General features: G+C 48.1%; 1 protein-coding gene across 3 annotated transcripts in view; it reads left to right on the top strand.

Moving 5' to 3' along the window:
- Positions 1–25265, top strand: part of PNPLA7 (patatin like phospholipase domain containing 7) — a gene marked incomplete in the record, with an annotated part of 370650 nt that overhangs the window by 344263 nt on the left and 1122 nt on the right. For all 3 annotated transcript variants that reach the window (XM_034793933.1, XM_034793931.1, XM_034793932.1), the window contains 2 exon segments: positions 7252–7336; positions 24026–24129. In XM_034793933.1, coding sequence (XP_034649824.1) covers positions 7252–7336; positions 24026–24129 — 189 coding nt within the window.

Here is a 25265-nt window from a genome sequence, read left to right as displayed (position 1 = left end):
GTGTAACTTCCCTTTGAGCCTCCTCCCCTTTTTCTACACTGAAACCTGCCTCTTGAATCCCTGACGTCTCATTTCACTTAATTTCTTAATTCCTACCTGTCCAGAATTCCATCCGTCCATTGTGTCTCCAATTGCCCTGTGGAGCTGTTAGTCCAGGATCCTCACTGTGCCTTAGTCCATACCAGAATTACATACTGACTGAGTTATAAATTCAGTGTCCAGAGAGATCCATCTGTCACAGCCCTCTTGGGAGAGGGGTGACTCAGAGGTCTCTCCAGAAGGGCAAAGCCATGGGGTTATAGAACCCCATCAAAAATGTCATAGCACTTACACTGCTAAAAATGTCATAGCTTCTCAGTGGTATGCAGCTGAGGGGATGGAGAAGTACTGTGCTGGCCTATCTGCAGAGTGTGTATTCATTGCTTTTACCTTTTCTGCATTACATGCATTTTTGAAAAGGAGATTGTAAATTTTCTGTAAATTAATAGAAATTAAATGTAGGAAATCATCTCCTAAACTTTTTATCCACATACATATTACACACACACTATGCTAAAAGAACATTTATTAAGGCTGCAAAGTCAGGAAATGCCAAAATTAAAGTTGCCTGGTGCAACCCTAATTCAGCCCCCTTGTGCATATACATTAGGTTACAGTCTTTAAATTACATTATCACATAGCATTTTTTCCACGGGTTCCCTGCCTCATTCAGTGCACAGGGTAGGCCTGCTCTGGGGATGAATCAGCATTGTATTTAGTAAAGGAGGTTGTTTTTTCTAGGACCACTGTGCTTCATTTCTTGGGCCTGGTCTACACTGGGTGGGGTGAGGGGATCGATCTAAGATATGCAACTTCAGCTACGAGAATAGCGTAGCTGAAGTCGATGTATCTTAGTTCGACTTACCTCATGTCCTCATGGCGCGGGGTTGATTGCCGCGGCTTCCCCGTCGACTTTGCTTCTACTTCTCGCTGAGCTGGAGTTCAGTAGTCGACAGGAGAGCGATCGGGGATCGATTTATCACGTCTACACTACACACGATAAATCGATCCCTAATAGATCGATCACTACCCGCCGATCCGGCGGGTAGTGTAGACGTACCCTTGGAGAAATTGGCAGTTGTGTAATGAGTAAGGCAAGGACTGCAGGCAGAAAGAGGAGAGTCTCGTGGCTGAAGCAGGTGAATGCTGCCCTAGAGAATTGCATTCTATCCCTACCTCTGCCACGGAGTTTCCATGTGAGTTCCCATGTAGTGCTGGGCAAGTCACTTAAACCAAACTTTTCCCAGGTGCTTTGAACATAAAAAGTGCTATATAATGCTAAATATTCCAAAAAATCAGATCCTGTGTGTCTCATATTGGGCACCAAAAATAGTGGAAACTTTTGACTTTGAACTTTCTGTGGTTCAGTCCCCCATCTATAAAGTGGGACTAATCCCCTGCTTGCACTTCATAGGGGTTGTGAAAAGAAATTAATGTTTGTGAAGAGCTCACTATAGTGACGAGCACCATAGAAAAGCCCTTGAGGAAGTTAATAACTCTGTCTTCAGAGTGAGGTTTGAATAATGCACAAAAAATAAGGCCTAGGGCTACCCCAAACTATACCATGTGATAGTACTGAGCATGCTACTGTAGGGGGCAGAAACTTGGCTGATGACAGTGGCTAGCAAAAAGAGACTGGAGTCTATCACACATGGCTGAGGAAGATGCATAGTTTTACTGGAAAGACAAAATGTAACGTATGTGAGAGTAAACTAGCTGACAGAGCAGGACGTGTTAGGAAATCTCGCCAAAGAAAGACTGTTTGGGACATGTCCTTCATCTAGTGAACATGCTAAGCAAGCCCTGAATTGGGTACCCAAGGGAGGAAAGAGAAAGCGAGGAAGGCCGAGGAAGAACTGGCAGAAGACTGTGACAGAGGATATTGACTGCACTGGCATCACCTAGGAACACATACCACAACTAGTGAGCAACCTTAATCAATGGAGGAATTGTGAACCCCATGTGTCAGAGGCATAGGAGGAACTGAGGTCTAAGGTGGACAGAAAAAGGAAAGTGCCACCTTAACAAAGAGGTATTAAAAAGACTTAGAAGGGTCTGGGTGGCAGTAAGATGTAGTCGTGGAAAAAGAGAACCTTTCACATCGGGTCACTGCTGTGACTCAGGCCCAGGTGAGCAGTAAATGACAGTTCTCGTTTCTGTCTTATGGCTGTTTGATGACCTGTGTGAATTGAGCCAATGTTCACAATCTACTTTCCATGTGTTCGGGGAGGGGTAGCTCAGTGGTTTGAGCATTGGCCTGCTAAACCCAGGGTTGTGAGTTCAATCTGAGGGGGCCATTTAGGGAACTGGGGTAAAAAAAAATCTGTCTGGGGATTGGTCCTGCTTTGAGCAGGGGGTTGTACTAGATGATCTCCTGAGGTCCCTTCCAACCCTGATATTCTATCATTCTATGATAAACCACCATGGCAGTGACCACTAATTGGCCGCCTTGTTGTCTTGTCACAGCAGAGGCCAAGGATCGAAGGGGACTGCAGACTACACTCTTGTCTGCCCTCTGTAGGTGGGTCCTTCCGTGGGCGGGGACAGGTTGGGAACAGATTGAGCTACACATTGACAGTGAAAATGAAACAAAATATTGAATAGCTGCTTGTGAAGTGAGACTCCTCCATCCTGTGAACTGAATGGGGCAGGTGCAGTGGGGAAATAGTATGCGCTTATGTAATTTAAAAATTGTCATAATGGATACACGCAAGGGGGCCAAATTAAGGGTGCACAGGCAGCCTTAATTCTGATATTTTCTAACTTTTGAGCTCTTGACTTTGCAACCTTTTTGGCCTTTTTTGTGTATAATTTCCTAGGGGGGTTAAAAATCAAACTGAAAAAACAGACATTTCATTGTGTATCATCATTGACACCCACATGGTTCCTCAGCAGGTTTGGAACATTTAGATCCACCGCATGGATCTCTGCCACTGAGCTAATGGAGTACCTGATAGCAGTAGTAGGTTGTCATATGCTATGTGAACCAGCAATAGAGGTGAATGAGACACAACTTTGCCAGTAGGTTTCTGACAGCAAAGGTGGAGTGAGACTCTGGAATCTTAGGCTCCATTCCAGGCTCTGTAGGGGAATGTGTGCTAGTGAGCACAGATTCTTCTGCCTGCTTTCCCCCAAGCAAGTCCTCTTCTGCCCCATCACTTCCAATCTATCCCAGTACTGTCTCTTCCCCAGTCCTGTCTTCCTTGCTTTCCAGTCCCAGGCTCCTTGTCCAACCAGTCCTAGTCTCCCCCTCTGGACTTACTATTTAAATCACAATCTGCCACTTCCCACACTCACTCGCAGTCTCCTTGCACAGCCAGTCCCAGTCTCCTCCTATCCCACCAGCTCCTCATCCAATCTCAGCGTTTCTTCCCCACAGCCAACAGGCTTCTAGTCTCCATCCCCCCATGTTTCTCTCATCAGCTGTCAGTCCTAGTCCTGCCCACCTCAGCTCCCAGTACTAGTCTCCTTACCTTACCAGTACCAACCTCCCTTCCTCACCCCAATGGCCTTGCCCAACCATTCCTAGTTTCTCTGCACACCACTCGAGTTCCAGTCTCACCAGATGGCTTGACCTAATCTACTCCTTTCCCTCTTCCCTGTTCAGCTTTTGTTCCCTAAAGTTTGGTAAAGTTATGAGCGATGGAAAACAGGGTCTTATAATGGGATGTGGCAGGCAGCTTTAATAATAGGCTTGTGCTACCCACCCCACCTGTAGTAAAGGGGATTGAATTATAAATTTCATAAACAATAAAAAAGCATTTGTAGATTGTCTAGTGCTGTGTCCAGCTCTTCCTCCACACTTGGGCTGTAATGGGAGGCTCTGCTGAAGGGGAATCTCTTCATCTGGCCTAAAGAGCCCAGTGTCCTCTGAATTCTGAGAGAAGTTAAGCTCAGCAAGATAAAATTCTGATTCCCAACTTTTAGGACTCCTTGGATGCTGATCGGTAGGTGAGGAGAATCATAGAATCATAAAATATCAGGGTTGGAAGGGACCTCAGGAGGTCATCTAGTCCAACCCCCTGTTCAAGGCAGGACCAATTCCCAACTAAATCATCCCAGCCAGGGCTTTGTCAAGCCTGACTTTAAAAACCTCTAAGGAAGGAGATTCCACCACCTCTCTAGGTAACCCATTCCAGTGCTTCACCACCCTCCTAGTGAAAAAGTTTTTTCTAATATCCAACCTAAACCTCCCCCACTGCAACTTGAGACCATTACTCCTTGTTCTGTCATCTGCTACCACTGAGAACAGTCTAGATCCATCCTCTTTGGAACCCCCTCTCAGGTAGTTGAAAGCAGCTATCAAATCCCCCCTCACTCTTCTCTTCTGGAGACTAAACAATCCCAGTTCCCTTAGCCTCTCCTCATAAGTCATGTGCTCCAGACCCCTAATCATTTTTGTTGCCCTCCACTGGACTCTTTCCAAGTTTTCCACATCCTTCTTGTAGTGTGGGGCCCAAAACTGGACACAGTACTCCAGATGAGGCCTCAGCAATGTCAAATAGAGGGGAGTGATCATGTCCCTCGATCTGCTGGCAATGCCCCTACGTATACAGCCCAAAATGCCGTTCGTCTTCGTGGCAACAAGGGCACACTGTTGACTCATATCCAGCTTCTCGTCCACTGTAACCCCTAGGTCCTTTTCTGCAGAACTGCTTCCTAGCCATTCGATCCCTAGTCTGTAACAGTGCATGAGATTCTTCCGTCCTAAGTGCAGGACTCTGCACTTGTCCTTGTTGAACCTCATCAGATTTCTTTTGGCCCAATCCTCTAATTTGTCTAGGTCCCTCTGTATCCTATCCCTACCCTCCAGCGTATCTACCACTCCTCCCAGTTTAGTATCATCTGCAAACTTGCTGAGAGTGCAGTCCACGCCATTCTCCAGATCATTAATGAAGATACTGAACAAAACTGGCCCCAGGACCGACCCTTGGGGCACTCCGCTTGAAACCAGCTGCCAACTAGACATGGAGCCATTGATCACTACCCGTTGAGCCCGACGATCTAGCCAGCTTTCTATCCACCTTATAGACCATTCATCCAGCCCATACTTCTTTAACTTGCCGGCAAGAATACTGTGGGAGACCATATCAAAAGCTTTGCTAAAATCAAGGAATAACACATTCACATGGAGATCACATGATTAAGGCCCTGTTTAAACTACAAATATAACTGTGCCAGAGAACCTTCTTACAACATAGATATTCCCTGACCTGGTTACAAACATGGTTTTATAACCAGACTTAGCCTTGGTCATACCTGCTCATACTTGGTCATACATGGCTGCTTTACTTGTAGTGGAGACAATGTTAATGAACTACTGACCTGGAAGCTGTAGTGATAAAACCCAGATTTTAGACTGAGTGTTTGATTTGTGAGGTTTTTTTTTTTTTTTACAGTTTTGACTGTTCTAGCAAAATCTGTCTGAAATTATCTGAATCTCTAACTGAGCAAACCACTTGAATTAGACTTAAACTCTGCCCAGCTCACTGTGTACGTTTTTCACTTCTGAAAACAAGTGATTTTGCAAGGTAGTAAAAGAAGCTGCTGCTGTTAGCTAAAGTAGTATTAAGTCAAACTCCAAGAAATAAAGCTGTTTCTTTTTGCTGCTGCTGCTTTCCTATCCATCCTAAAACATCCTGTATTGCCTCAAATATTACCAGCTCACTGGATAACTTTAAAAGTGCATGAGGTGATGACCATCAGACAAGTGCCCCCAGTTCTAAGTATGATTTCCCCAACACAATTGATTTTAGGGCTGTGCTGGGAGCCTCCCTGTACACTTCATAAAGAGACAAGGTGGACGAGGTAATATTTTCTATTGGACCAATTTTTGTTGGTGAGGGAGGCAAGCTTTTAAGCCACACAGAGCTCTTCTTCAGCTCTGGGAACAGTATTCCCAGCATCACAGCTAAATGCAGGGTGGAACAGATTGTTTAGTATAAGTAGTGAACACATATTCTAAAACAGTGGTGCCCAACCTTATTACACAGAGGGGCCACATAAACGTAAGCACAGATTTAAAGTCACTTTGTATTGATTGAGATTTTAAGTTCAGCTTGTTTTGTATGTATTTAGATAGGTTGTTTCTGTGTACCGTATTGTCTATTTACACACTTGTGTAAACTAAAATGATATAAATATGATGACAAAATGCTAATGAATAAGCCATTCGAATATTGTGTTGAAGCAGGCTGTGGGCCGTATGAAATGCTCTGATGGGCCACGTACAGCCTGTAGACCGTAGGTTGGGCACCCCTGTTCTATGGGACCATTCCATCTTGCATTTAGCTGTGATGCTGGGAGTACCTTTCCCAGCCCTGAAAAAGAGTGCTGTGTGGCTTGAAAGCTTGTGTCTCACCAAGAGAAGTTGGTCCAATAAAAGATATTGCCTCTCCCACCTTGTCTCTCTAATATCCTGGGATCGACATGGCTACAACTACACAGCATGTATGTTTCATAATAGTATTGTGCCAGTTACAGCTATCATTATGGATTTGTCAGCTTTTTGCTGGCAGCCCCCATGCTGCAATACTCATGGTCTTCCCTTGGGAGCCCCCCACCAATGAGTATGAGCCATAGTGTGTATCTGAGAGAGAGGCAAAAGAGTGAATGAGTCTCCTGGCCCTGTCTACGGTCCCTATCTTTGATATGCACATTCTGGTGCACAGGCTGGGAAGCATCTAGGCAACGCTCCCAATGTGCTGGGAACAGAGGGTATAAAGGGAACTGGCCGCAGCAGCCCTTCTGAGTGCCAAAGGAGTGGCGGGATCCGAACACAGTTCATGGCTCTTAACGCTGCCCTATTGGCTCTCCCCCGTTTCTCTGTTCGTTAGGGTGTTTGCTGTCTGTCCCACTTCTCTGAAGTCCCTTCTGATGAATTCCAGGAGTAGTGGAAGGAGGTAATTAGGGTAGCTCCCCTTTTTACTCTCTCAGATCCCAGCGTGTGGGGAAACGGTGCATGTGCACATGGGCCTAATAGGAACTGCTGACTGTAACCCAAGCACATGTCTCCCAAGACTGGGGCTCCATAAGGGTAGTCATTTTGGAGAACCCTGTTACTATGGTAAGGCTCCATGGCAACAATCACTGAGAATTTCCATTTTTGTGGCTGTGTGTCTGATGTTTAATACGATTTCAGTGTCTTGTATTTATTTCTTATTTCTGTGTGTGCATTTGAATAATATACATGTACTTTGCGTTGTATTTCAGATTGTGACCTGTCCTAGTACCTCTTTCACTGACTTGGCAGAAATCGTGTCCAGAATTGAGCCAGTCAAAGCAGCTCTGGTAGATGGTGAGTTGGCTTATTGAGACAGTTACATGAGAGACGATACACTTTTCTGGGTGAAGATTATTGCTACAATATACAATGTACATAGTGCCACCCACATGCTTGTCTCTCCTCAATAGCAATCCAAGGAATACTCTCAAATCATCCCTGTGTTCTTGTTTGCTCTCACTTGAGCTCTGTTCATTAAGTAGGAAATTATTCCTCACTATTATTAACCTCAACTTGGGCATCCCATCCTGGAGGAACTTAGACTTTAGTGATGAGGAAAATTATTCAGATGCTTCTTGGATTCATCTTAATCCACCTTCTTCTGCTCCACCATGCCTTGAGTCTACCCATTCCCCATAGGCAAGGCTTCTGAAATTAATCCTACTGTATTTATACTCTTTCAGTTGCATTTCTTGTGAGCCTTTCAGGGATGTGAAGTGACACGGCCTGTACATGAAGTAGGTCTGCTCGGTGCCTTATTTTCTCCCTTTCCCCTCAGTGATAATGTTTTGACAATGCCCCAGTGCAGCCTCAGCCAGGCAGAAGCCAGCTCTCCCTCAAACCCTCCTCCCCGCATTGTGGGGAAAGTGTTGAGTTGTAGATTGGGGCTTTGCTGATGTGGCCACCCTAGTTGTCGTGTCTTCACATTTTGGCTTGGTCATCTATAGCCTTGAAATGGGGAAGGAGGGTAGTTTGGAGGCCCAGTGCAGGGAACTTTTCCTGCTCTTATTAAAGCAGTGCTGAGTGAATCACTGGCTTACATTTTATCCCCCCCCCCCCCCCCCCATTATTGGGAACATCAGCACATTAGAGGCTTTTTCAAGCATTTCTTATTTCCCATTCCCTCTCTCACTTAACCCGGCTCTCATGGGCAATGCTGCATGCATGCTGCCGAGGAACAAGTAATGGCTGCTTTGCTTCTGCACACAGTTGCTACACTCCCAGGATCTAATGCAGTGGTTCTCAACCTGTCTGTCATTGTGGGCCACCCGTTGAGAAATTAACAGCCCCTCCATCTACGACTCTGTTGAGATGTCCCTGCAGCTCTTTGACATGCTAATTCCCATCACTGTGCCTAATGAAGAAAATATTAATCAAATATATTTAAACAGTCATTAAGAATAGGAACAAAAGGTTCTGCATAACACGGTTACTAGTGGCATGACTATTTAGACCAGTTGTGATTTAAATGCTTTATTGCAGCAATCTGATCCCCAATACACCTCTTGCTCGCCTGCTGGGTAAGATTTGCCTTTAGATGAGAGAGCCAGTTAAATAGAGCGTTAGTATTAAGGTACCTTAAAAGTAGGTTTGACAAATTTTGACCCAAGAGAGCTGTTCTGCCGTCAGTGCCATGCTCAGTTGCCATTGAGGTAGTTACTCATGTGGTGCAGGGAGAACAGAGCCCTGAGAAGGAAAATCCAGCTGCCAGGCTGCTGTGCTCAGGGATTCACACATGCTCACTTTTTAAAGTGAAGTTAATGAGTCTGACTTCAATCTTAATTTTCCTCACTTATGTGCTCTTAAGGCTTCTGTTTCATCTAGAACTAGCTCAGCAGTGCTCGGATGTTAAAAGGGCGAAAGGTCAATGCAAAAGACATTGGGAGACCCAGTGTGCTTTAATCCAAGGTGTAATAGGGCAAGTGAAAAATGGCACAGCTCAGTTCTGACTTCATTTGCCTTTGATGTCTTATTGCACCTTTAACACAATTTTGTATGTTTATTTTCTTTGTCTTTTCTTTGTAATAGCACTGGACATATATAAAAGAACCACTCTTCTCCACTGTAGATCACTGGTACAGAAGACAGCTTAAAAGAGTGTTGCTGTCCGTTATGTCAATATATACTCTCGGGGACACACACTATTATTGTAGCTGCATCATTGTCTCTAGTAGCATTTAAGCAATAAAATGGTGTGTAATCTTTTTATTGCACTAAAGACATTCTAAAAACCCTTAGGAAAAGTAATTACTGTGCATATGCAGCAGGCTCAGGATCTGGCTATTTTAAAAAATAATTCAATATAAATATCTAAAAAGTACCAATCCACATAAGATTGTGGCAGACTGCCTGATTCCATGATGTCCATCAAAGCTTGGAGAGTTATTGGCACACAAACAATCTAATCCATAGAACCTTATACCTTCACATCAGCTGTATCACCTGCAAAAATGGAGTTATAAAAGAGAAACAAAAACCACACCGAATTAGCAAGAATGGGCCTGTGCCTCCCAGAGCAACAATGTGATCTTTTCACCATCGTCCTTGTCTTTCCCCGCCTCTCCTGCTTCTGTTTCTCTATTATACTCACCTGTTGCCATGTGTAATATTTGGATTGTTCGCTCTTTGAGGCAGGGACCACACCTTCCTGTTCGTTCTCAAGAGCACTGTTGTTGAGTGCTGTAGAACTACTGAATAATGAAAGCCTTGGGGAAGTACCACATTGGAATAGCCTACGCATGTGAACGCATTCCAGTCTGCAGCAGTGGCTGTTGCCATTTGTTTTATTTTTCGTCTTTCTGAACCAAGAGGATCAGAAGTGGGTAACACACCTCCCACAGTGGGCTCTGTTCCTGCTTATAGCCTCTGAGGGTACGTCTATACTTACCTCCGGGTCTGGCGGTAAGCAATCGATCTTCTGGGATCGATCCCGGAAGTGCTCGCCGTCAACGCCGGTACTCCAGCTCCGCGAGAGGAGTACGCGGAGTCGACGGGGGAGCCTGCCTGCCACGTGTGGACCCGCGGTGAGTTCGAACTAAGATACTTCGACTTCAGTTACGTTATTCACCTAGCTGAAGTTGCGTATCTTAGTTCGAAGTGGGGGGTTAGTGTGGACCAGCCCTGAGAGTTCTTGAAATACAAATATGCAATAACATTAGTGACCACACTGCTATTGGAAACATTTGTTTAGAGAGCCATCTCAGGCTGTTTGTTCACTTTTAGCTCAAAGTAAGTTTTAACAATAAAGTTGTAAACCTCTGAAAATACTGTCATCTGTGGTAAACTACAGATGCAATGAGTTTAATTCCAGCATTTCCTCACCAAGTTTATATCAAGGGCCTCCTTTTTAATCATAGCCATTATATTTAATTAAAGCTACAAATTACTCTCTGAACAACTACAGGAAAAAGTAATGGCCAAGTGTTTTTAATCCGTTTTCTGCCAGCTTATTATAGCCATTGTGTTAGAATAAAATGCTAAGGAACAGAATGTACTGTCATCTGCAGAATGCAGCAGATGCTATCGACTGTTCCAACGCGAGCAATACTTAAGTAATCAGCTAATTCATTTTAAGTACAAGACCTGTTCCTCCGAACCAAGCTGAAAAAGACTTTTCTTCTTCTTTATCCTGTGAATTCTGTATGGCCTTTGATACACAGTCCAGTGGTGTCTGTGTTTGCCAGGACTGTTGGGTTCACAGGTGGGATTACTCTTACACTGCTGCATAGCAATGAGTAGTATGCCATCCTCAGAGGCTTTAGCATTTCTATTTGGGCAAAATTGGCCTTTGCTTATAAATAGACACCAGGCTAAACCTTTGAGTTACGTGGTCCCTCGCAGCCGCTGAGTATAAGCTGTTGCTCATCTGCTCTTTAGAAAGATTTCAAGTAAATCATTAATTGTGTACATTTCACCTAAACCTACACCTGCTGTGAGAGGGTTCAGTTTGACATTACTGATACTGGAGTTAGATCCCCATTGAAATCAGCAAGGCTCCGCATGGGCTCAGGGTTCAGTTTGCACAATGCTTATTACAAGGCTGAGGCCCTAGAGCCTAACAAAGTCTCAATTACGATGGCAGTGCTCTAGCACCATCACAGGAGGGAGTGGGAATTAGGGCAGAAATGCAAACCTCATGGAAACGTAATAAACAGACAAGCCAAATGTCACGGATGTTTTAAACCCAAGATAATCTGAGGTTACCTAGGTGGCTAATAGGGAGCAGGATTCCACACACAGGCCAGCGCTGGGGATGCTGAGATGTCTGTCCTGACAGCCCCCCATGGGAATGGGGGCCAATTGATTTAACATGTGGAGAGTTAGGTCAGGGTTGTAGGGGTCAGCTAGGAGAATCCAGCAACTCCCATGTTTGAAGGTATTCGACCATCTCACAGCATATGCCCCATACTTGGTATCTACACAGATAACTTTGTAGCTGTTAAGCGTCTCGGTGAAGCTGGTTTAACTGCTACTGGCACATCTGCTCCATCTCCCTGCCCACTCTCTGCAAACCCACCAACATTTCAGACATCACAAAAGGATGGTTATTTTCCCAATCCCTCAAAAGCAGGAGTGATGATTTAGTGACACAAATAGAAACCCAGGTCTCTGCTTGCACTGTATATGTAGCCATGATGGATCTGTCTGATTACCATGTACGGCCCCCATCAGTGAGTTATCTGTGCACTTTACAAACAGGAATTGGTTTATCTTCCGAACCATCCTGTGAAGTGGAGCAGGATTTTACAGATGGGGAATTGAGCCACAGAGAGACCCAGTGATTTGTCCAAGGTCACAAGGGGAGGCAGGGGGAAAAGCTGGAAATGGAATCCAGCTCTCCTGAGTCCCAGCTGGCCTCGTGAGTAGAGCACTGTGCTTCCTCTTAGCTGTGATGTGTTCAGGCAAGAAGCAGTAAACAGAAGGCTGGGGTGCCGGTGGACAAGAGTGGAGTAACACATTGGCATCATTATTTTGCTGAGACGTGCGATGGCTCAATTAAAAGTGCTTGCTTGTTGTGTTTAGTTGTGATTATTGGCAGACTCCTTGCAAGCACTGCAGAAGGAACCAGTCTAAAACAGGGCTTTTTGATCAACTCTATGCAAGGTGAATCAATGCCCAACATGACCAGCATGAGCAGTTGAGATTTGTTTAATTTTGCTGCATATGCATCTTGTTTGATTTTTCAGGGAAAAGGTTGGGCATGAGAGCAGGAATAGCTCAAACCCATGTGACAATGATGCCATTGCTTTGCTGGTTTATTACCCCTGCTGGTTGTCAGTCAGAGCATTTCAGTTGGCGTGGCGTCACAAACTGCCACAGTCTAGAGAGTAGGGCTGTATGTGGCTTCAGTATTGATTTATAAGGTAGGAGCTGGACAGTAGCTATGATGGATGTGTACAGTAATGCAGGTTCAGGGAGTTCACTGGACTCCTTCTGATCAATATTCTGAAAGTATCTGAGTTCTTAAATAGAATGGTGAATTGATATGGAGGCAGCATGAATGAGTCTGTAACAGTCTCTTCTGGTCTATCTTGTGACATATCTGGAGGTTTCTTTGTGGTTATTTGAAAATGATTAAATCTTCTAAGTAACATTATCCTGTTTCTAGGCTGGAGTATTGTCTAGCACTTAGAACATGGGAATGGCATTGGGGTTTGTAGGGGGACTGTTGTGCCACTGGTCCCGCTGGGCCTCAGTTTCCCCATCTGTAGCTGATCAAACAGACCTATAGGCAAAAGTGAGGACATTAAAATTCTTAGACTCAGTGTGGAGGCTACTTAAGCAACCCATAACAGAATACCAAAAGGCACGCATACCTCTAAAGAAGAAAGGAAGCAGGAAAGCTGGGGGTGGAGGGGAGCATGATGCAAATGGTTCAGTGATTTAACTTCAAGAGTTTATTCAAGCTAAACAGGGAATCCCTCAGAAAAAGGCGCTCCAACTCTACTGACACTAAGAGAAAGGAGCATAAACTATGGTGGATGAAATACAAAGTCAAAATTAGGAGGCTAAAAGGGAAGAGCAAATAGTCAAAGACAAAAATCAAATAAAGAATTGTAAGTTCTTTGGAAGCAAGGCAGTCTGTGAAAGATCTAAGGGAGTGGTCCAAAATTTTGTGCACTTTTCAGAGAAGTGAAACAATTTCTTTGCATCAGTCTTCACCACAGAAGATATTGGGGAGACACTCCATGCCTGTGCTCTTCAGGTAATAAAAGAGGTAAACTAAGCAGGTCACATGGAAGTTGCTGGAACAAACTGATAAATTAAGGATAATCAAGTCCCCAGGACCAGATGGTATGTCCAAGAGTTCTGCAAAAGTTTAAGATAAAAGGGACTGAACTGGTGACATAAATACGCAATCCTTCAGTTAATTCAGTGGCTCTGATTCCAGATGGCAGCTAATGTCTTACCTAACTCTCTAACTGGCGCTAGGGATTATCCTGATAATGTCAGAACAGTGAGTCATACTGCAAAACTAGGAGTATGGATTAAAACCACATTAAAATAGTAAGATAAAACACCGAGGTAATTGTGATATGATCAGAACAAGCCAGTATGGGTTTAATAGGGGAATATCACACATCCCTAGTACATCAACAAAATAGTGAATATCATTTATTTATTTCAACTTTCAAAAAGCGTTTGACAAAGATCCTTTTAAGAGGAAATTTCTGTAAGCTGGTGGTGATGGGAAGATCAGAGGCTGGCTAAGGGTATGTCTACACTAGGAAATTAGGTCAAATTTATAGAAGTCGATCTTTAGAAAGTGATTTTATACAGTCATAGAATCATAGACGATCAGAGTTGGAAGGGACCTCAGGAGGTCATCTAGTCCAACCCCCAGTAGATCGTGTATGTCCCCACTAAGCGCAGTAGGTCGGTGGAGTGCATCCTCAATACCATGGCTAGCATCGACTCACGGAGTGGTGCACTGTGGGTAGCTATCCCACAATTCCTGCAGTCTCCGCCACCCATTTGAATTCTGGGTTAAGCTCCCAATGCCTGATGGGGCAAAAACGTTGTCGTGAGTGGTTTTGGGTACATGTCACCAGTCGCACCTCCCTCCGTGAAAGCAACGGCAGACAATCATTTCGTGCCTTTTTTCAGTGCAGACGCCATACCACGGCAAGCATGGAGCCCGCTCAGCTCAGCTCACTGTTACCACGGCTGTTGTGTCCTGGGTGCTGCGAGCAGCAGACGGTGCAGTAGGTGTGCAAACCATGGTCATCCACCATTTCTGCCTCAACTCTGCTCTCCTCCTGCTGTTGTAAATGAACTCAGTCTCAATTGAGTAAATGATGACTGAGCTCAATAGAGTAAATGAGCTCAGTCATCCACTGCTTCCGCTGCAACTCTGCTCTCCTGATGCCATGAATCCACCTCACAGGTCCTCTCATTGTTTGGGATAAATATCTAGTCTCATGGCATCCATTGTCATCCACCACTTCCGCTGCAACTCTGTGCTCCTGCTCTCCTGTAGACGTCATACCACGGCAAGCATGGAGCCCGCTCAGCTCACCACTGCTGTTGTGAGCATTGTAAACGCCTTGCGCATTATCCTGCAGTATGTGCAGAACCAGAGCCTGCAAAAGCAGGCAAGGAGGCGACGACAGCGCGATCACGATAGCAATGAGGACATGGACACAGACTTCTCTCAAAGCACGGGCCCTGGCAATTTGGACATCATGGTGCTAAGGGGGCAGGTTCATGCCGTGGAACGCCGATTCTGGGCCCGGGAAACAAGTACAGACTGGTGGAACCGGATGGTGTTGCAGGTCTGGGATGATTCCCAGTGGCTGCGAAACTTTTGTATGCGTAAAGGCACTTTCATGGAACTTTGTGACTTGCTCTCCCCTGAAGCGCAAGAATAACAAAATGAGAGCAGCCTTTACAATTGAGAAGCAAGTGGTAATAGCCCTGTGGAAGCTTGCAATACCAGACACTACCGGTCAGTCGGGAATCAGTTTGTAGTGGGTAAATCTCCTGTGGGGGCTGCTATGATCCAAGTAGCCAACGCAATCACTGAGCTGCTGCTATCAAGGGTAGTGACTCTGGGAAATGTGCAGGTCATAGTGGATGGCTTTGCTGCAATGGGATTCCCTAACTGTGGTGGGGCGATAGACAGAACGCATATCCCTATCTTGGCACCAGAATACCAAGCCAGCGAGTACATAAACCGCAAGGGGTACTTTTCAATGCTGCTGCAAGCACTGGTGGATCACAAGGGACGTTTCACTAACATCAACATGGGATGGCCAGAAAAGGTACATGACGCTCGCGTCTTCAGGAACTCTGGTCTGTTTCAAAAGCTGCAGGAAGGGACTTTCTTTTTCGAGTGATTGTTCACGTCCATTACACATTAGGTGTGCGCGCGCCGCGTGCACGGACGTCGGAAACTTTTTCCCTTAGCGGCTCCCGTCGGGCCAGCAGGGCCCTCCCTCCCGCCAGAGCGGCACCCCGCTCTAGGGTATATATATCCCTGCAGGCCCGACCCCCTCAGTTCCTTCTTACCGTCCGTGGCGGCGTTGGAACAACTCTGTCTCTCGTCTGAGAGTGTCCCTTAGCATAGTCATTAGTGTTATCTTCACAGTTATCAGTTCTTTAGTTGTCAGTGTTAAGCTAGTAGTTAACCGTTCTTTAGAAGTACTTAAGCTCTTGTAGTAGGTATTTGGTCAACCCCAGCACCGGCCCTGGGTGGCAGGGCATGCCGCATGCCCAAGGCTTCAAGGCTTGTGCCACGTGCCGTAAGCCTATGCCATTGAGAGACCCTCACGACTCGTGTCTCCGTTGCCTGGGGGAAACACACCAAAAAGAGCGCTGCAAGATCTGTAAGGCCTTTAAGCCCAGGACTAAGAAAGAAAGAGACTTTTGCCTTAAGCAGCCCTCTACTTCGACGGCACCGTCTGCCTCGGTGCGGAGCGCCCCGGCATCGGTCCGGGACCCGGCGCCGGCGGGACACCCGAAGCCCACGGCACCGATTCAGCGAGGACACTTACGGCACCGGTCGTCTTCGCCGCCGAAATCGAAGGGCCAACCCAAGGCCCGAGGACGCTCCCCGCATAAGAGGGCAGCACCAGCGAAGACCTCGAGTGCTCCTAAGGCCGTTACGCCCCGGCACAGGTCCCGGTGTCAGTGGCTCCGGCGCCGAAAGGCCCGTCGAGCCCTGGGATAGGCGCGTTGAGTGAGGGGGAAGGGCTGGAGGAGCTCTTGGAACAGCCCTCCACGCCAGACACATTTGAGGCAGCAAAGGACCTCATTGAATTGTCCATTGAGGGCCCTCCACAAACTAAGGACGCTCCGCCGAGACTGCCATCCAGAGGCAAGCCGGCAATGGTGCGCCCATCACAGTCGCCATCTTGTCACCGTTCAAGGCACCGGTCCCGGTCGAGTTCCGCCTCGGTGGACTCCCGGTTGCCCTCCGCGCAGAAAGCGCCACAGCCGTTGGTCCTCAATAAGCGGAAGGAACCGACCCAGCAGCCATACTCGAGTCGGCACCGGGACGTGTCAGTTACACGATCCCCGAGACCGACCACCCGTAGTCGTTCCCGGTCTCATGGTCACCGGTACCGATCCAGGTCCAGATCGGCGAGACGCTACTCCAGGTCCCGGTCGCGGAGACACTGCTCTCCAACCCCGGACCGGCACCGTCCCACGGCACCGCCGTGGCCTTCAAGATCACCGTCCGTGGTGTCGGAGACTGACTCGGGCCGGTACGGCGGGTATGCCCACAGGACACAGGCCAGTAGAGACTACGAAGCCTCTTGTCATCCTCAATGGGGCCAGCCAGGCCAGTGGCCATTCTGAACACCCTGGGCCTACCACCAGCAAGGCCCCCCATCCAGGGCCTCGAGATCTGGGCCATCAGGGTACTGGTCCCGCTCTCCACAGTACCGCCCGCCCTCTCGCAAGGAGGCAACGATCTCCAGACCATAGGAGCGTGAAAGAGTGGACTCGGCACCGAGCACGGTACCGTCTCAGTCCCACGCTGTGGGACAGGCCCCAGAGGAGCAACCAATCGATGACGTGTTGCAGGAAGGCGAAGATGGGCAAAAGGCCCCGACCTCTTCCTCCTCGCCGGACGAAGCCGTGGCGGGCACAACAGTGTCTGGCCCTCCCCCAATTGATCATCGGGCGCACCAGGACCTGCTCCGCCGTGTAGCCCTCAGTCTGGGCTTGCAGGCAGAGGAGACCATAGAGCAGGAGGACCCCATGGTCGACATCCTGAGCCCGGAAGGCCCCTCCAGAATCGTTCTCCCGATTATAAGGACGGTCCAGTCTAACTACAAGACGGTATGGCAAACACCGGCCTCCAGTACACCAACTGCAAGGGGCGTGGAGAGGAAATACTTCTCCCCATCTAGAGGGTTTGACTTCCTCTTTTCGCACCCATCTCCTTGTTCGCTGGTAGTCTCTGCGGTCAACGAACGAGAGCGTCATGGCCAGCAAGCCTCTGCACCAAAGGCCAAGGAGGCGAAACGCTTGGACTTGTTCGGGAGGAAGGTCTACTCGTCTGGGGGCCTCCAGCTGAGGATCGCTAATCAGCAGGCGATTCTGAACAGACACAACTTTAATTCTTGGGCATCAGTCTCCAAGTTTAAAGAATCCCTGCCTCCGGATGCACAACCAGAGTTCACAGCCCTAGTGGACGAAGGGATGGCGGTGGCCAAAACTTCGTTGCAGGCCTCCCTTGACTCCGCTGACGCAGCTGCTAGGACAATCGTGTCAGGGGTAGTGATGAGGTGCTCGGCATGGTTACAGGTTTCAGGCCTTCTGCCAGAGGTGCAGACCACCCTGCAGGACCTTCCGTTTGAAGGGTCAGGCTTGTTTTTGGATCAAACGGATGCCAGGCTACATAGCCTCAAGGGCTCGCGAGCGACCCTAAAGTCGTTGGGAATGCATACCCCAGTGACACAGCGGAAACCCTTTAAGCCCCAGCCACCACAGAGGCAGTACCACCCTCGTCCTCGGCAAGAACCGTACCGCCATCGTGGCAGGGATAACAGGCGGAGACGTAACAATACGCCTAACCAAGGCCAAGGTTATGGCCAAGGCAAGCCGCAGCCAGGAAGTAAACCAGGCTTTTTAAGCTACGCTCGAGGACAGCGTACCACATTCCATTCCGGATCCACCTCTATGTTTCAGGGACCGCCTGTCCCATTTCTACCGTGCATGGTCACACATAACATCGGACCGCTGGGTCCTGCGCATGGTGAAGGCGGGCTATACCCTTCAGTTCTCCTCGCCCCCTCCCATCCATCCCCCTTCCCCGTCCCTCTTCAGGGACCCCTCTCAAGAGCAACTTCTCATGCAGGAGGTGCAGAACCTCCTCACAGTGGAAGCAGTGGAAGGTCCCACCAGACCTAAGGGGAAAAGGATTCTACTCCAGGTATTTCCTGATTCCCAAGGCAAAAGGGGGCCTCCGTCCCATTTTGGACCTGCGCGGACTAAACAAGTTTCTGGTCAGAACACGTTTCCGTATGGTCTCCCTTGGAACTATTATCCCATCCCTGGATCCGGGGGATTGGTACACTGCCCTCGATATGAAAGATGCGTATTTTCACATCGCCATCCGCCCGGCCCACCGGCGGTTCCTGCGCTTCACCATCAACCCCCAGCACCGTTTTCAATTTACAGTCCTGCCCTTCGGCCTAGCAACGGCACCACGAGTGTTCACGAAATGCATGTCGGTGGTAGCAGCCTTTCTTCGGAAGAGAAGGATGTGCGTGTACCCGTACTTGGACGACTGGCTCCTCGCGGGCAGGTCAGAGGCCGAGGTCCGCTCCCACGTGACGCTGGCTTTACAGGTGTTCAGCAGGCTCGGCCTACTGGTCAACGTGCCCAAGTCCACGCTAATTCCCATGCAGAGACTGGACTTCATAGGTGCAGTCCTGGACTCGGTGACTGCGCGGGCAAGTCTTCCAGAGTCGCGGTTCTTGGCCATTCAAGGGGTCGTAAGCTCCGTCCAGCAATTTCCCACGACTACGGCAAGGTGCTGCATGCAGCTCCTGGGGCACATGGCAGCCTGCACACACGTAGTCAGACATGCCCGCCTAAGGCTCAGGCCATTGCAGTTGTGGCTACCCCAAACATATCGCCCCTACAGAGACCCCTTGGACCTGGTGGTGACAATCCCGGCTCGGGTGTTAAGCTCCCTCCGCTGGTGGCTCTATCAACAGCAGGTTTGCGAAGGGATCCCCTTCGCTGCCCCACAACCCACTCTGACGTTAGTAACAGATGCATCAAACCTGGGTTGGGGGGCGCACCTTGGGGAACTGCGGACCCAGGCATTGTGGTCCAGGGAAGACAGGTTGCTTCACATCAATCTGAAGGAGCTGAGGGTGGTTTGCCTCGCCTGTCAGACCTTCCACGCCACCATGGAAGGTCACAGCCTGTCAGTTCTGACTAACAACACTACTGCCATGTTCTACACAAACAAGCAGGGCGGGTCCCGGTCCTCTCCCCTCTGTCACGAGGCACTCCGTCTATGGGACTTCTGTATAGCCCATTCGGTCCATCTAATCGCAACGTATCTTCCAGGGGTCCAAAACAGGTTAGCAGACCGCCTCAGCCGATCCTACCACATGCACGAATGGGCTTTGAGGCGGGACGTCCTGCATTCAATCTTCCAGAGGTGGGGGTTTCCCCGGGTGGATCTATTCGCCACCAAGGACAACAGACAATGCCCTCAGTTTTGCTCTTTCCAGAACCTCAGCCCGGGGTCATTGGCAGATGCCTTCACGATTCCGTGGGGAGGGAGCCTGAGGTATGCCTTCCCTCCATTCCCGCTCATCCACAAGGTCCTCCTCAAGACCCGCAGGGACAAGGCGACAATCATCCTCATCGCCCCGGCGTGGCCACGACAGCATTGGTTCACGACCCTGCTGGAATTGTCCATAGCCGACCCGATTACCCTCCCCCTCCATCGCGACCTCGTCACACAGGACAGGTGTGTGTGCCTGCTCCACCCGAACCTACCGTCGCTACATCTCATGGCATGGTATCTCTCTGGCTGAATGATGCGGAACACAGGTGCTCCCACCAGGTCCAGCAAATTCTCCTTGGTAGTAGGAAGCCCTCCAGAAGAGCGACCTACCTGGCCAGGTTCCGATCCAGGAAATCTGTAAAGTGGCCATCTGGTCATCCGTGCATACATTCACAGCCCACTACGCGAACTATCATCAGACCAGAGAGGACGCAGTGGTTGGCAGGACTGTGCTACAATCAGGTGTACCTTGACTCCTACCAGCCTCCAATGGTAAGAAGAAGAAAAAACAGTTACTTACCTTCTGTAACTGTTGTTCTTCGAGATGTGTTGTTCACGTCCATTACACTTCCCACCCTCCTTCCCCTCTGTCGGAGTCACTGGCAAGAAGGAACCGAGGGGGTCGGGCCTGCAGGGATATATATACCCTAGAGCGGGGCGCCGCTCTGGCGGGAGGGGGGCCCTGCTGGCCTGACGGCAGCGGCTAAGGGAAAAAGTTTCCAACGTCCGTGCACGCAGCGCGCGCACACCTAATGTGTAATGGACGTGAACAACACATCTCGAAGAACAACAGTTACAGAAGGTAAGTAACCGTTTTTTCTTCCCGGACCAGAAAATAACCATTGGGGATGTTGAAATGCCTATAGATATCCTTGGGGACTCAGCCTACCCCTTAATGCCATGGCTCATGAAGCCAGACACAGGCACCTGGGCAGTAGTCAGGACCTGTTCAACTATATGCTGAGCAAGTGCAGAATGGTGGTAGAATGTGCCTTTGGATGTTTAAAAGCGCGCTGGTGCAGTTTACTGACTCGGTTAGACCTCAGCAAAACCAATATTCCAATTGCTATTGCTGCTTGCTGTGTGTTCCACAATATCTGTGAGAGTAAGGGGGAGACATTTATGGCAGGGTGGGAGGTTGCGGCAAATCGTCTGGCCACTGATTACATGCAGCCAGACACTAGGGCGATTAGAAGAGCACAGCAGGGAGCGCTGCGCATCAGAGAAGCTTTGAAAACCAGTTTCATGACTGGCCAGGCTACGGTGTGACAGTTCTATTTGTTTCTCCTTGATGAAAACCCACCCCCTTGGTTCACTCTACTTCCCTGTAAGCCAACCATCCTCCTCCCTTCAATCATCGCTTGCAGAGGCAATAAAGTCATTATTGTTTCAAAATCATGCATTCTTTATTAATTCATCACACAAATAGGGAGATAACTGCCAAGGTAGCCCAGGAGGGGTCAGGGAGGAGGGAAGCACTGGGTGGGGTGGTGGAGGAGGGAAGAACAAGGCCAAACTGCACTTCAAAACTTATTGAATGCCAGCCTTCTGTTGCTTGGGCGGTCCTCAGGGGTGGATTGGTTGGGTGCCCGGAGGGCCCCCCCTCTCTCCCACCCCTCCCCCCGCGTTCTTGGGCGTCTGGGTGAGGAGGCTATGGAACTTGGGGAGGAGGGCGGGTGGTTACACAGGAGCTGCAGCGGCGGTGTGTGTTCCTGATGCTTTTCCTGCAGCTCCACCAGACGCCAGAGCATATCAGTTTAACCCCCCAGTAGCCTCAGCATTGCATCCTGCCTCCTCTCATCACGTTGCCGCCACTTCTCATCTTGCTCCCACCACCTCTCATCTTTCTCATCCCTCCTATCCTTGTGTTCATTTTCTGCTTTCCTGGACTCTGACATTGTTTGCCTCCACGCATTCCGCTGAACTCTTTCAGTGTGGGAGGACTGCATGAGCTCAGAGAACATTTCCTCGCGAGTGCGTTTTTTTCACCTTCTTATCTGCGCTAGCATCTGGGACAGAGATGATAGAGGGAGCATTGAAACATTTGCAGCTGTGGAGGAAAAACATTTTCCTGTGGGAGGAAAAAAAGAGAGAGTAGTATTTAAAAAGACACATTTTAGAGAACAATGGGTAGACTCTTTCACGATGAACCAAGCTGTTAACGTTACATAGCATATGTGCTTTCGGTACAAGGTCACATTTTGCCTCTTATATTGAGGGCCTGCCAGTTTTGTGTGAGAGATCACACACGCAGGGCTGGGCAACAGAATTCGGCTTGCAGGCAGCCATGGTAAGCCACAGTCTTTCAGCTTCTTCAACCTTCATAACATGTGGGAATAGTTTCAAACAGCAGCACCCTCCTTTCCCATACCAAGCACCCGTTCGGCTGGCCATTTAAAAGGAGGGGCTGTACTGGCCGCGAATGCATCCCAACTCTTCAGGGCAAATTAATCATTACACATGCTTGCTTTTAAACCATGCATTATATTTACAAAGGTACACTCACCAGACATGCCTTCTCTGGCTTCATGGTCCGTGAGCCCACCTTGGGAGGGTTGGGAGGCTATTGGCTCCAGGGTGATAAACAGTCCCTGGCTGTCGGGGAGAATGGTTTCTCCACTTACGTGCTGTGCGTTATCCTCATCCTCCTCCACCTCCTCATCTTCCCCATCCCCAAAATCCTCATCCCTGTTGCATGAGACTCCCCCCTTGCAAGTGTCCATGGACAGGGCTGGGGTAGTGGTAGCCCCCCCGCGTCTCCCAGAATGGCATGCAGCTCATCATAGAAGCAGCATGTCTGGGGCTCTGACCCGGAGCGGCCGTTTGCCTCTTTGTTTTTTTGGTAGGCTTGCCTGAGCTGCTTAATATTCGCGCAGCACTGCTGCGGGTCCCTGTTGTAGCCTCTGTCCATCATGCCCTTGGAGATTTTTTTCAAATATTTTGGCATTTCATCTTTTGGAATAGAGTTCTGATAGCACGGATTCATCTCCCCAAACAGCGATCAGATCCAATACCTCCCATTTGGTCCATGCTGGAGCTCTTTTGTGATTCTGGGACTGCATGGTCACCTGTGCTGATGAGCTCGCCACGCTGGCCAAACAGGAAATGAAATTCAAAAGTTCTCAGGGCTTTTGCTGTGTACCTGGCTAGTGCATCAGAGTTGAAAGTGCTGTCCAGAGTGGTCACAATGGAGCACTCTGGGATAGCTCCCGGAGGCCAATACCATCGAATTGTGTCCACACTACCCCAAATTAGACCCAGCAAGGTCAATTTCAGCGCTAATCCCCTCATCGGGGAGGAGTACAAAAATCGATTTTAAGAGCCCTTTAAGTCGACAAAAATGGCTTCGTCATGTGGACGAGTGCAGGGTTAAATTGATCTAACACTGCTAAATTCGACCTAAACTTGTAGTGTAGACCAGGGCTAAGAGACAACAAACACTGAATAGGAATACAGGCTCAATTTTCAACATTGTAAAAGGGGGACAGAAAGGTCCCAAGGTTTTGTCCTGCGAGCAGCATTGGCATTGCAAGGACTGGTGTTGACAGAGGCACCTCTGCAACTGAACATGGACAGCACTTGTCATTGTACCTTGCTTTGCTCTGACCTCCCCAGATACAGATCTTCCCAGATCCTAATAGAGTCAAGCTGGAGAATATATAAGCGGTGGGGCTCTTCCATACTCAATCCATGGCATGATGCCAAAAGTAGATTGTGCAGATCTGCCGAACAAGATTGTCCCTTTTCTTGCATGTTTGCATGAATTAGTGGTATTAATATTTGTGTGTATTAATCAGTGGTGATATTTGTGTGCAGTGATCAGTGGTGTTAATATGTCAACATTTTACATTATCATTAGGTTGAAAGCGAAGGCCCCATTGAGATGAATGGGACATTTCACACCTCTTTTACCAGGCAATTTTAATGCAGTTACTAGCAGACATTGAAACATCAGTTTACATCTAGTTTTTGAAGGTTATCTCTGCAACCAGGCAGGCTAGAGAACTGATACTTCTAAAATGACAGCTTGATTTGTGGTCCCCAGGGAAAAGTAATTAGTTCGTTGAGTTGCCATTAGTTGGTCAAACCTGACTCTCCTTCCTGGCTGAGTGCTTTGTAGCTCAGGATGTGGTTCGCAAATATTGTAATCCTCCTGCAATGCCCTCTGTCCATTACTGGTGCCAACTAAAATCAATGATTCTCTTTTCCCTCCTATTCAGATGAATCTGACTATCAGACTGAGTATGAAGAAGAAATTCTGGACAATCAGAAGGACGATTACGCTAATTTCCTAAGCAGCCAGGTGGAAGAGGATTCTGACTCCGTAAGAACTGTGCTCTAGATTAGCTCTGTGTGTCTTTTTGCCGGCCTTTAGTCTGACAAACATGTCAAAGCCAAATGTTTTCCTGCAGACATACAGCCTTATCTAGGTTAGATGGTGGGATCACAATCTCGTGGGAAGGTGAGAAAGGGCAATTGAGAGAAGCAGCCTGTAAGACTGGTGCTGAAAGGAATCTGGTAGAAGAAAATCAGATGGTCTGTAGTGCAGTGCAGGTACTGAGTGCATTCCTAAGCCACGTTCCATCCCTCTCAGGCAGACTGTGTACAGCAGCTGCTCACAGAGCAGCCTATCCAAGCTATTTGATATTTTAGGTTACATGTAACCTACAACCCTGCAAGGCCAAACCTTTCCGTCTTTAGGGAAGATCGTTGGAAGGAACCAAGCCATAAACAGGAGCTTTTGTGTGACTGAAACTTGTCAGCCTCCTTTAAAGGATCCATAATTTAGCAGGGTGTTGACATAAGCTTTGTCCCTTCCTAGACGCATAGCGGGGAGAATGCATGTCTCGTGGCCAGAGTTCACAGACTGGCATTTAAATAGTTATAATCTATCTCTAAGTTGTGATGACCATGACGTTTTTCTGACCTCCCATCTTGGAGCAAAGCATAAATTGGATCACACAGCTCCACTTAGGTAATGAAAAACTCTACAGCAAATCTGCATCCCTGCTCTCTCTCTCTTACGGGGAGAGTCCTGGCCAGCTACAAATGCCTGCTAATATTTGGAAAGAACAGTTCTTGGATGGGAGCATGTGAACAGGTTTGAGAAACTACACAAATAACAGGTTTCAGAGTAACAGCCGTGTTAGTCTGTATCCGCAAAAAGAAGAACAGGAGTACTTGTGGCACCTTAGAGACTAACAAATTTATTAGAGCATAAGCTTTCGTGGACTACAGCCCACTTCTTCGGATGCATATAGAATGGAACATATATTGAGGAGATATATATACACACATACAGAGAGCATAAACAGGTGGGAGTTGTCTTACCAACTCTGAGAGGCCAATTAATTAAGAGAAAAAAAACTTTTGAAGTGATAATCAAGCTAGCCTCTCAGAGTTGGTAAGACAACTCCCACCTGTTTATGCTCTCTGTATGTGTGTATATATATCTCCTCA

The sequence above is a fragment of the Trachemys scripta genome, chromosome 17 (genome assembly GCF_013100865.1).
Source record: "Trachemys scripta elegans isolate TJP31775 chromosome 17, CAS_Tse_1.0, whole genome shotgun sequence".
NCBI lineage: Eukaryota > Metazoa > Chordata > Testudines > Emydidae > Trachemys > Trachemys scripta.
The sequence above is the reverse complement of the archived record's forward strand: the minus strand, read 5'-3'. Positions and strand labels throughout refer to the sequence as shown.